Raw genomic sequence first — 12,757 nt, 5'->3', positions numbered from 1 at the left:
TTACATTCCTGCCAGGACAGGCACCTTTCTAATCACGACTTGAGCTCAGAATGAGAGATTTCTGATTCCGCGCAGGAATCTGCAGGCGTTTCATTTTCCTTACGCATTGCTGGCGCTTCCACGTTCAGTCTCAGGATAATCCTTCAGTGTGATGTCTCGGAAGAGATCAATACCTGCGCATTGATCTTAATAATTGTGTCTTATCATACGTACGTCCTACAATGTGATGTTCTGGAGGTGAGACAACTGGCGTGATCTCATGAGCAAAGGCCTGTGCGATGTACACATCAGCTAACGCCTCAGGCTGACGGACTGTTATTTCCTAACAGTGGAGATATGTTCAAGTCAAGTCAGGGCCCTGGCTGTGGAAAAGAGTGAGCCTTCGAACACCTCAAAATTATTAACTGTTTTCTTTCCTAACTGTTGCGAAATGTTACTGAGAGAAAATATCAGATTAGCCCCATAAAGAGTATCAAGTTTAGAGGTTTGTGTGAGGCCTGAACTTGAAGTTAGAAACCTCACACCATCCAGAAAGGTAGGCACTGGTTCGCATCGGGCAGCTGGGCAGCCTGCGGACAGCATCCAGCTGAGGTGCTGAGGTGCAGGAAGGAATGACATTTCCACGCTGTAAAGTGACTCGGTGTTCCTTCTGCCTGAAGACTTCTGTGGACTTTACCACAACCAACAAAGCACATTTGCCAGTCATTTAACAGACGTATACAGTCAGATGCTAGAGGCCTGTGTCTTCACCCATGTGGACTCAGGACAACGACCAATGACGATGCCACCAACTCATCCACCATGAGCCCACAACTTTCTCCCTTAAAATACACAGGTTGCATTGAGAGCTAACGAGGCCAGTAGGACAGTCTGCAATGCAGTAGCTCCCGGCCTCCCTAATGCTGCAGTCCTTACATACACTTTGTGGTGACCCCCAACCACCAAATCATTTTTGCATCTTCTTCACAACTGTAATTGTCCTATCGTTATGAATCACAATGTAAATACCCGATATTCGGATGGTCTTTGGTGACCACCGTGAAAAGGTCATTTGTTCCCTCCCCCCACAAAGGGATCAAAGCCCACAGATTGAAAACCACTGTTCTAATGTGATGTGCTGGTGTCATAAGAAGAGGACATGAAAATACAGATGAGAAAGACTCTCTGAGGATGCAGCATTTGTAAGTGGAGAAGAAACCTCATTAGAATCCACGTAGGTCAGCATAGTATTATAGATGTATTTCTAGAAGTAAGAGTAATAAAGCCCTACACAGGTGCTGACAAATAGCATCTAACCAACCACTAAGAGGAGCAATTCTCTGGGGCATAGTATTGATTAGGGTGGTGGATAGACCATGATCATTCGCGTTGGAGATACAGAAGAAACCATGTTTCTAAACTAGGAGTAGATGAAGGGGGTGGTTCTGATGCTAAGGTCCTGTTCCCCAACTGATTTCTGATCCATCAATAAAGATGCCAGGAGCCAATTGTTGGGTAGAAGAAAAGAGGTGGGACTTCTGGGGCCCTGAAGAAGGGGGTGGGGGGAGAAAAAAGATATTCACCATGTTGCAGAAGGAAAAAGGCTACCAGTCATGTGAGATCTAGGGTGGAGCGGCCATTGTGGGGTAGCAGGCGGGAGACTAGAAACATAACTAAGCAAAGCACAGATCCAGGGTGTTGAATGGAACTAAGGGGAACTGAGCAACTGAAGCTGTGGATAGATTTAGGGTGTTGAGCTGGGGGTAAAAAAAAAAAAAAAGAATTTGAAAACCAAGGAAGGCTTAGAAGAGCCCAGCCATTGAGCTAAAGTAATATAAAAATAAGGTAATATAGGTGTGTGTGTGTGTGTGTGTGTGTGTGTGTGTGTGTGTGTGTGTGTGTGTTTCATCCACAGATCTGAAGGAACCTGGGCAGGGCTGGTAGTTTGGTCTGCCCAGAGCTTAAGGTGGGACAGCAAAAGCTACACACAGTAGGTGTAAGTCATCACCTTCTCAGAAAGGGAGGGGGAGAGCTTGTGATTTTTTTTCTTTGTCCCTAAAGGCATATCCACCTTTTAATCCTTTTCAGGACAGAGTAGCTGACAATGTTGCACTAAATTACAGATCCCCAGAGAATATAAGGAACAGTAAGCGTTGATAATGCATAGGAAAAGAGAAAATGCATTTTTCTGGTGTGATCTCGGTAAAACAGAGACATAAGGAATAGGTGTTCTAAGGAAGATAGATCAGGGAGGTAACTCCGAGCTACAGGGGAAAAAAAGAGAAAAGAGAAAAACAAACAAAGGTTTGAATATTGGTCAAAACAACTACATTTCTTCCTTTGAAACTCCCAGGTTTTTCTTTTTTTTTTTTCTTAAGTGTTTAGAGCTAAATAATAATTTAAAAAATCCACCAAATTTGACTGCAGTCCAGAGGCTCTTCTTTTCTGGTCTAGGTTTAGTAGCTGTTTCCCACATACCCTCACCCCCTTTCTGTATGATGTATGCATGAAAGAAACACAGCAGTTAGCAGATGTGTTCTCTCTGGCTCGAAGGCAGACTCACTGACATGCAGAAGCTGCCTGGGGAACAAATCTGTGAGCAGCACAGAAGTGTCCTTGGAGAGATACACAGAGAGGCTTCTCGCCATTGATTTCCTGCTCCATCTTTGGGCTGTCAGCACTGAGACGCTCCTCAAAGGAAACACTGAGAACAGAGCTGAAGACAGGACACATCTGCCTGGGGGAAGAGCTCATCTGTCTCCAGCCTGCCTACTTGAAGACCAACCAACAACCTGAGTGTCTGAGTCAGGGTTTCTATTCCTGCACAAACATCATGACCTAGAAGCAAGTTGGTGAGGAAAGGGTTTATCCAGCTTACACTTCCACATTGCTGTTCATCACCAGAGGAAGTCAGGACTGGAACTCAAGCAGGTCAGGAAGCAGGAGCTGATGCAGAGGCCATGGAGGGATGTTGTTTACTGGCTTGCTTCCCCTGGCTTGCTCAGCTTGCTTTCTTTTATAACCCAGGTCTACCAGCCCAGGGATGACACCACCACAATGGGCTGGGGCCCTCCCCCCTGGATCACTAGTTGAGAAAATGCCTTACAGCTGGAACTCATGGAGGCATTTCCTCAGCTGAGGCTCCTTTCTCTGTGATAACTCCAGCTTGGGTCAAGTTGACACAAAACCAGCCAGTACACTGAGAAAGGGCTCAATTATTCATGTTGTTACTGAGTTTGTTCGGTTTTGTTTTTATTTTTCAGAGCAACGAGGTAAAAAGACCTTTGGCTACATGGGAAATCTCCCGCAAGCACTTTCTACTGTGTAAGATTTGTTTATAGCCTTTCAGCATGCACATGGATAGGAATCTAACACTTCTCAAGTTGTTCTATAGATGCAAATGTCTTATTAGAAATGGCTACGTCAAGGAATGAGATGCTCTTGGTTTCTGACCAGTAACATTAGATTAACACTTACATCACAATGAGTAAGTGTGTGAGTCAGTGGGTCTGCATTGGCAAGCCCCCTGGTGATTGGTAGGCTCTCCTTCCAATAGTCTGATACTCTCCACTAACAACCTTCCTGTTTTCATTAATTTTTAACATTCAAAAAACGGTAGTGATTGCGTTGTATTACTTCCTTCTCCATTGGCTGTTGCAAAAGTTCTCACATATTCTCTTACTCTGGCTTTCAGTTTAAGGGTGCAGTCTATGGGGTAGCAGCAGGAGTGCATACTGGTCCCATTGTACCCACAATAAGAAAACAGATAAACGCTGGTGTCCGGCTGGTTCCCTTCTTGTCATTCAGGATGGAGTCCCAGCTCAGAGACAGTGACACCCCATTCAGGGTGGGTCTTCCTTACTTAATACAGCGTTTCTGAAAACATCCTCACGGATCTTCAGTCGGGTTAATGATAAACACAAGCCATCTGTCATCCACACTAGGGATGGTGATCTTGTACTAAAGTTTAAAGTGCTGAAATAAGGTTCCGCCTTCAGGGAATCTCAGTCCTTGTAGGGAAGCAGACGCAATGAAGACATAGATGGTGCCTGGAAGCTTTGGAGATGGGTGGCCAGGGAGACACCGAATAGAAATTCAAATGTAAATCCAGAGATTTCTCCAACTGGACATTCACTGAGTCTGTGAACTTCTTCTATAAAAATGCAAATATAGCCAAGAGACTCTGCAGATTGCTCTCTGTACTCCGGTGAGGTCAGGTGAAATCTTAGATAAGTTTAGAGCCTGTCATTGGGCAGTGGAAAAGAAGGCAGTGGACAGGTAGAAGATGGAGGAAGAAGATGAACGAGATCCACGTGGCCTGAAAGAGCCACAGGGCTATGGATATCAGAGAAGAGCAACAGAGTAATGTAGCTGTGTTTGTCCCATTGAGGTGCTCAGCTTATATAAGCACCAGCTGAGTTTTGAGTTCTCTGTGTGGGTATTTTGAGGGTTGAGGGTTTACTGTTATAAATCTGGCTGATAAATTACAAGCCTCTGAAGTTTTCATCATATGAGATGGTGTTTAGAGCCAAAGGCAGCCACTCTCCGCAGGCTAGCCGCAGGGGTAGGTTGGCTTGGGAAGGTATGAGTGGTCAGACGGGAGCTCACCAGGGCAACCTGGGGAGACCATGTGGCTAACCATGGGGTGGGGAGATCCAGGTGCTGGCTGGTAGCAGGACTTAACATGGATTGTGTTTTAATCACAAGACTGTACCTGGAGTAAGGGTAGTTGAGTAGGACTTGGCTCCATCCGTTTACTCTCTGTTCTCACTTGGCCCAAGTCATTCTAAGGAAGTGATGCTTCCACTTAAGGGGCATGTCTTGTGTCAGGAGTGTTGTCATGGGTAGCGTGCCGTGCAAGAGGTTTAGGAGCGAGAAAAGCATCAGGAAGCTCACCAAGAACAATGAGGAAACTGCCAGGGTTCAAGAACAGGCAAACCTTGGGAACATTAGGCCTGGAGTGCACTTCATACGTATTAACATTGTGTCAGTGTTAAAAATAACTTCAATCACGTTATATTAATGATAGATTTTCTATATCTGGTAACTAATAATTAGAATTTTATAATGCTGCATCCTGTTTATATGTAACCAATGTGTTAAATTTTATTTGTTATAGTTTTTTTTTCTTTCCTCATTTATTTGTTTGGAGGGGGGGTAAAGTAACTGACATGTCACTAAAACGCAATGAGGGTGTTGGTCCTAAATGATCCAAGTGTTATCTCTGAGTGGACATCTTGGTCTCCTTTTAAAATTGCTTACAAAAGCCAGGGCTTAGACCTAAGATAAAACTACTTGAAAGAATGAATAATACTCCCAACCAAACAAAAACCTTGGCACACTCTCACGCCAAACCGGGCTCTTCAGATGGCATTGCTGCACTAAGAAGAGAGACAGCCCAGGACCCTGCAGAACAGTCCTCTAATGGTTCTGTTTTTGTAGCACAAATATGGGAAAGCAATTCTATTAAAAAAAAAAAAGTAAGCGTCATAAAAAGCACGGGCAACAACTTCGAGCCAAATAAATGCTATAACCGCCACCCCCACAAAAGGCAAAGTATTAAATGGCAAGACAAAAATAAATCTTTTAGCCAGCCAGAAAACTTTCCATGGGTCTGTGTCCTCCCATGTGAGTCACAAGTCTAAGGTCAGGTACAAGCTGGCTGGGGAGGGACACACTGTGTGAACTCCACTTGTTATCTCTGACCGGGTGACCACTCCAGTCAAAGCTCAGTCCGGTTTCACTTGCCTGCGTCCCAAGTACATCCACCCTGGGCATCTAGAACTGTATGTGTTTTTGAAGACAAAGCCTAAGACATCAAGTCTCTATGAAAAATCACGGGATCTTACAACATTCCAGACTACTTCCAGCCTTGATGCTCAGAAGCAAAGCTGTGTTCCACCCAGGACTGCACACTGTTTACGCTTCAGAATGAGAACTTGTCATGGGTTCTCTGAAACCGATTGCAACACTCGACCATTTGACAGACATATACATTAATAAATTTACTTCCCAACTGTTTTTTAAAAGATATTTACGTCAACATTAGCCTTGGGAAGATAGAAATGACATCACTTTCTGGAAAAGAGGGACAGTTTTGTTATGTCTTAGATAACCTAGGCAGTTCTAGGATTCCCCGAGTCATCAAAGATGACCTGGAACTTCCTGATCTTCCTGCCCCCACCTCTGGGATTACAGGTAAGTACCACTCTACCTGTGTTTACGTAGAGCGGGGAACTGAACCTAAGCTTCCTGCCTGTAAGCTAGCATTCTGCCAACAGAACCCATTGCCTGTCAGAAAATATAGACCAAGTCCAAAGTTCCTCTCTCGAAATGCAAACCACGGCATTTGTAGATGTCACCTACCCATGCAAGGTGAGTAGGCCGTTAATGCTGCAAATACCAACGTCATTTGTGTCTGACGTGGGCATTCGATAGCATCTGACAACATCCAGAAAAGTGTGACAGGTGTCTCGTGAGCTGTGAAGTGGGGCAAATCTCACACTTATCACAGAGTTTCATAGAAACACAAAATTCTTGTCATAATCAGTCATAAAAAGAGAAAACATTTAAATAACGCAAGGTTGTTTTTCAGAAAGAGAGCAGTCTCTTATATATATATATATACAAAATCCACTTGATTTTAAAAACAAAATTACAAAATAGGCCCTATGATGCATACTTAGATTTAAAAACAAAAGCAAAACTGAAATGAAATCCCATTAAATGAAGTAATTCATATTGCTAACTAATGGTAAAGCTGACAGACCAATTTCAAATGTTTATCAGCCTCTAAGCAAAATGTGGTCTATAGCAGTACAGGCTATTTTGGCATTAAACAAAAAAATACCTATTTTACGTAGTGTTGTATTGAATTTTGGTTTTCTATGTTTGTTCTTCCTCCAACAACGATAGCCGCTCAATGAGCTCTTTTATATTGCAAGTGCAACGCTAAATATTTCATAGGCACCATCTTATTCACATATGTAATATATAGCAGGCTCTCCCACCTCCTTACCGTTCCAGCTAACCCTTCTCTCCCCACAAATCTCTCTCTTTCTCCTGCTCCTCCGCCTTGTACAAGTGTCTGCATTTTGTTTGTGATCCACTAAGATGAAGCACTCTGTGTGTTCCTTAGGTTTGATGCTGTCTCCTGAAGCCTAGCTGGTTCAGCAGAGGGTAAATGATTCGTATGCGTTATCTTCATGGATTTCTCTTGAGACCGGGAGGTGATGTGTAACCCAGCTGGGCTGGAGATCACAATCCTGCCTTGTCTCCTGGGTCCAGGGATTAGAGATGAGAGCATCACTACCCTCAGCCCACCTCACCCCTCCAATGTTCCCATTTACTATAGTACAGGGGTGTTATATACATACTATAATTACTATACTTATATACTATATTTATATATATATACAAATGGGATATATATACTATATTCCATTTACTATAGTACAGGGGTGTTATATACATACTATAATCACTATACTTATATACTATATTTATATATATATACAAATGGGATATATATACTATATTCCATTTACTATAGTACAGGGGTGTTATATACATACTATAATCACTATACTTATATACTATATTTATATATATATACAAATGGGATATATATACTATATTCCATTTACTATAGTACAGGGGTGTTACATACATACTATATTTACTATACTTATGTACTATATTTAAATATATATATATATATACAAATAGAATATATATACTATATTCCATTTACTATAGTACAGGGGTGTTATATACATACTATAATTACTATACTTATATACTATATTTATATATATATATACAAATGGGATATATATATACTATATTCCATTTACTATAGTACAGGGGTGTTACATACATACTATATTTACTATACTTATATACTATATTTAAATATATATATATATATATATATATACAAATAGAATATATATACTATATTCCATTTACTATAGTACAGGGGTGTTATATACCTATTCTTCACCTACTGCTAAATATTCAGCATTCACAGTAAACCGATTAGTTTCAGTTTGTGAATAAGTTTATACTATGTTTTGTGTGTTCATAAACAATATAGTATGACAAAAGCTACCTTCCATGAAATTCAAATCAGAAATTTGTGCTGTAGGTACGTTGTTTTTAAAGCAAGACACTTAAGAAAATTACCTTCAGATCAAGAAAGATAACGTGGTAGGAAAAGTTATCCCACAAAACAATATTGTCACTCACAGAGATAAACAGAAAATCAGCATATGAGAACAAAAAGGGTTACATACTTCTAGGATTGGTGGCATTCTTCAGAGTAAACTGATTTTAAACTGAAGAAGGCAGAAAAAGCTTCCTAATTCTATGGAAACAAGGAAAAAAGTAATGTTCTAACGTTTATTCTTGAGGAATACATATGTGTGTGTGCATGTATATATAGATATACATGTGTGTGCATGTATATCTGTGTGTACATGTATATATATGTGTGTGTGCATGTACACATAGGTGTGTGTGCATGTATATATGTGTATGTGCATGTATACATACGTGTGTGCATATACACATACTCGAGAATGCATGTATACATACATGTATGTACATGTATATATGTATATATGTGTGTGCATACATACTTTATACTACAGAGGATGTGTTCATTTCACTGCTATACTACCCTTTTGTTTTCTATGATGCAGAAGGCTTTTGTTCCAAATCAAACATCCTTACATATAAATTACAGCAGGAAACAGAACCAAAAAAAAATTGCCTTGAAGCCTGTAAGCTCTGTTCAAAATGCAGACAATTTGGTGGTGGTGGGGATTATCTTACCTGAAGGGACTCTGCGATTTATTAATATTTAGTAGTGGAAATATTGCTTTACTTAGCCCAGAAGAGCATTACCTCTTTGGTGTATTATTTGATTATTTGGGTGTTTACATGTGTATGCAGGGGTTTGTGCATGCATGCACCCTCTCTATCCTAGTTTTTGAGATAGAGACTGTGATTGTACCTGGAGCTTACAATTCTCAGGACGTTGCTATTGGGCCTCAAACTCAGGTCCTTGTGCCTCAGAGACAAACAATTTCCTGAGTCATCCCCACAGACCTACATTGCAGCTTTATAAAATAGTACAGTATCTGGAGATACAGCTAAGTGGTCGAGTGCTTTCTTACCACACACAAGGCTCTGGTTCAAGTTCCAGGCCCTGCAGGAGAAATGCAGTGGGAAGGGGATTTTAAGCCAGGGGTGATGGCACAAGCCTACAACCTCAAGCACTTTGGGGTTAGAAGCAGGGGAATCCCAAATTGAAGGGCAGTATTGGCTGCTCAGAGTGCTTGAGGCTGAGCAAAGCAGGCCTTAGCTTAAAAAACTAAACTTAGAAAGCTAGGGTCTACGGGGGCCAGCCTTAAGTGTGCTATGAAACAAGACAAACAGAAAAATTCACTCGCTATTTATTCTAGAAATGTCTTCCATTTAAAGAAAAATGACTGACTCCTAACTCGTTTAAATGTTAATTCCTCCTGAGTGAATTAAAGCAAGGAGACAGCTGTCAGACCAGCCTAAGGGCAAGATTGGCTGGGAGGCAGAATCTCAATCCATGGAGAAGCCAATGGGTGACGACGGTACACCATGTTTTCTGATTCTAAGTCACAAAGTAATAAATGCAGAAATGAAGTCATGCCAATCCAAATTTTAATTATGTAGTAAAGCACCTCCTAAGGGCGGAAGCATTAATGGGTATTAAACAAAAAATTTGAGGTACTCTCACCACGGAGCACTAAAGTAGGCTATAATTGTATCTGTGAAGACTTATTTTATCTCTAGTGGGCCACTTCCCTTCTGATGTGTTTTCTACTGGGGGAACTGTGCAGAAACTGGAGGTAGTGATTTTCTTTTCTCCCAAATTCCTGATACAGTCTTAACACAGAGGATTTTAGAGAGGAAAAGCCAAATTTTGCCAAGAGAATAAAGTTTGCTTTCTCTCTATCGTCATGATAAGACACCATGGCCGAAAGCAACTGGAGAGGAGAATATTTGTTTTACTTCCCAGCTACAGGGGGCTGAAGGTGGGCTCTGAAGCAGTCGCAACAGCGGGTGCTACTCACTGGCTTGCTGTCTATGCTCCGCCTACTTTCTTGTACAAACCAGAACCGCCTGGCCCATACTGCCACCAGCCACTAGTGGTCTGGGCCACAGTTTCCCCTACAGGCTAATCTGATGAATATTTTTCTGAGTTTAACTTTTCCTTTCCCGGATAACCTTGGCCTGTGTCAAACTGACAAAAAAAAAAAAAAAAAAAAGTGTCACACAACCATAAATCCTGGCAAAACTGCCTTATATATAACTAAGAACCAGCACAATAATTATTTTTAAACTATGGTAGAATTACTTCCAAAAGAAACAGATAAGACAAATAGAAACATATGCCTGGCAACTCAGAGGGAAAAAACCCAAAGACAAAAGTGCCAGTTGTGCTAGTCTGAGGGCCTTCTTATTGGCAAAGCCTGGGCGTCAGGGAAGACGTGGGTGATGGAGCTGATAGAAGGGAATGGGAGATGCTGCTCTGAGGTTTTGTTAACTGTGACGTACACAGTAGCCTACAGGTGTCAGGCACCCATGCATCAAGAAACAAACTGAAGGTTACCTGGAAATCTTCGGGTTATTTCACACAGGCCTTCTTTCCTACAAAGCTGAAGCTGTATCTCCGGTAACACATTTACCTGAAAGAATGAAGAGATCTTAGTGATTTAAGTCTTTACGAGTGACAATGCCAAGAAGAGAGATAGAGAGATAGAGAGAGGTAGAGGTAGAGATGAAGATGGAGATAGAGAGACAGACAGAGATAGAGAAACAGAAAGAGACAGAGATAGATACACACATAGATACATAGAAAGATAGATAAATGTATACATGATAGATAAATAGACAGATATATACATAGATACATAGATAGATAAATAGACAGATATATACATAGATACATAGATAGATAAATAGATTGATACATAGATAGATACATAGATTGATATATAGATACATAAAAAGATGATAGATAGACAGACATATATACATGATATATAGATGATAGATAGATGATAGATAGATAGATAGACAGACATATATACATGATAGATAGAAGATAGATAGATAGATAGATAGATAGATAGACAGACAGATATACACATGATACATAGATACAGACAGAGATAGTGGTAGATAAAGTAGCTGCTTTGATTACATAAAATAAAAATTTGCAAAAAATAAAAAATAAATAAAAATTTGCCCTCAGACACCTTCAAAATATTTGGGAATAATTCAGGAAACCCTTTTATTTCAAAGCTGTCATCCTTGCTAGATATAAAAAGACAGACTTATGCCAAATATAGTGACATAGTGTCATAGATGCACATGGCAAAAATAGTGCTAAAGGACTAGAAAGTCACACAATTGAGTCCCAGAGGCCACAGTGACTTGAGCCTCTCATGTCCTCAGTCCATGCCTCACACACAGGCTTTACTGCATCTGGACTTCATAATGACGGACACCGTAGTTTCAACCATTCTAAGAACAGCACCTATTCTAACAAGTTTAATCCTCTCCTCTTGTGACGTTACAGTGTGATTAACTAGCTACATCAACTATGTCCCCAGAATAAAACCAAATATGGTTAAACCGTGTTAAATTGAGAGGGGGGGGTGGGTAGAGACAGAGAGATCTATTTAAATTAGCTTAAGATGAGATTTATTCTTGAGGCATTATTGATTATTTTCGAATTAACTCCCAACAAAGTATTAGTTTTGTCAACACGTCCTGCTGACATGACTGGACAAAACTCAGCTGTGTTGGGGAAATGGGAAGACACGGCCCCAGTCCGGACGGAGTCCTAACCTTTCGCGTGGTCTGCTTGTTTGCTCTCGGTTTCTTCACTTGTACGACAAAGTACAGAGAGCCTCGGAGACCTAAGTTCCACTCTGATCAATTCTATAATAAGATGTAGCTCTTTCCTAATGATTCATTTAAAGTGCTCTGACCCAGGCTGATTAAATCTTCCCTGACACTTGGAATTGTATTAACTTTCTCTTTTACTCAGCAGACTCCCCGTTGCCTAAGCATAGCCTCCAGGGAGAACAAGTCCCAACCCCCCCCCCGGGGGGGGCTGTAAGCAGACATTTGCTGTGCCTTGTCGGGATGGCTTTCCTTCCTAAACACAGTGCTCTGGGCAGAGTCTCTGAGGATGCCCAAGTCCACCACTGTTCATGAGTTTGCTCTAGAAATCCAGGGAAAGCCGTCAGTGAAGAACACTTAGAGTTTTATGGTTGTCTACTTTTCTCGAATTCGATAGCGGGTAAGTTTAGAGACTAAGTGTAAGGCAGCAAGGACATTCCTAAAGCTCTGGCTCAGCACTTCAGAATTCTTAAGATAAGCCGGGGGGAACAAGCAGGGGACCGCAAAAGCATGGAGAATCTGTAACGGAGATTTCTGCTTTTTTTTTGTTTAAGTTGCACATGCAGCATCTTTGTAAGACTGTGCAAAGCTCCAAATGGCAATACATGGAGTCATTTTTTCTTATGCAAGGCAAAAATCACTGTTGCTAACAATTTAATAGAGTGTCTGGTGAAGGAAGGAACCGGAAAGTGAGCGCACACTAGAGAAATATCATTAAGAATCATGGACTAGCACAGACCCAGTGCAACCTTCTAGAGCTCTCAGAGCACTTGGGTTGCTATCATGGATGCTTAGAGCACGGGCTCTACCTTCCCCTCCTCCC

General features: G+C 41.2%; 1 protein-coding gene across 5 annotated transcripts in view; it reads right to left on the bottom strand.

The window, feature by feature from the left end:
• CPED1 (cadherin like and PC-esterase domain containing 1) overlaps positions 1-12,757 on the bottom strand; it is a 288,777-nt gene that overhangs the window by 210,503 nt on the left and 65,517 nt on the right. For all 5 annotated transcript variants that reach the window (XM_080936442.1, XM_080936443.1, XM_080936441.1 and 2 more), the window contains exon 4: positions 10,634-10,709. In XM_080936442.1, coding sequence (XP_080792568.1) covers positions 10,634-10,709 — 76 coding nt within the window. The remainder of the gene's footprint in view (positions 1-10,633; positions 10,710-12,757) is intronic.

Source organism: Micromys minutus, assembly GCF_963924665.1.
Source record: "Micromys minutus genome assembly, chromosome: 23".
In the NCBI taxonomy this organism is placed as follows: Eukaryota; Metazoa; Chordata; class Mammalia; order Rodentia; family Muridae; genus Micromys; species Micromys minutus.
This window is presented reverse-complemented; position numbering and strand designations above follow the sequence as displayed.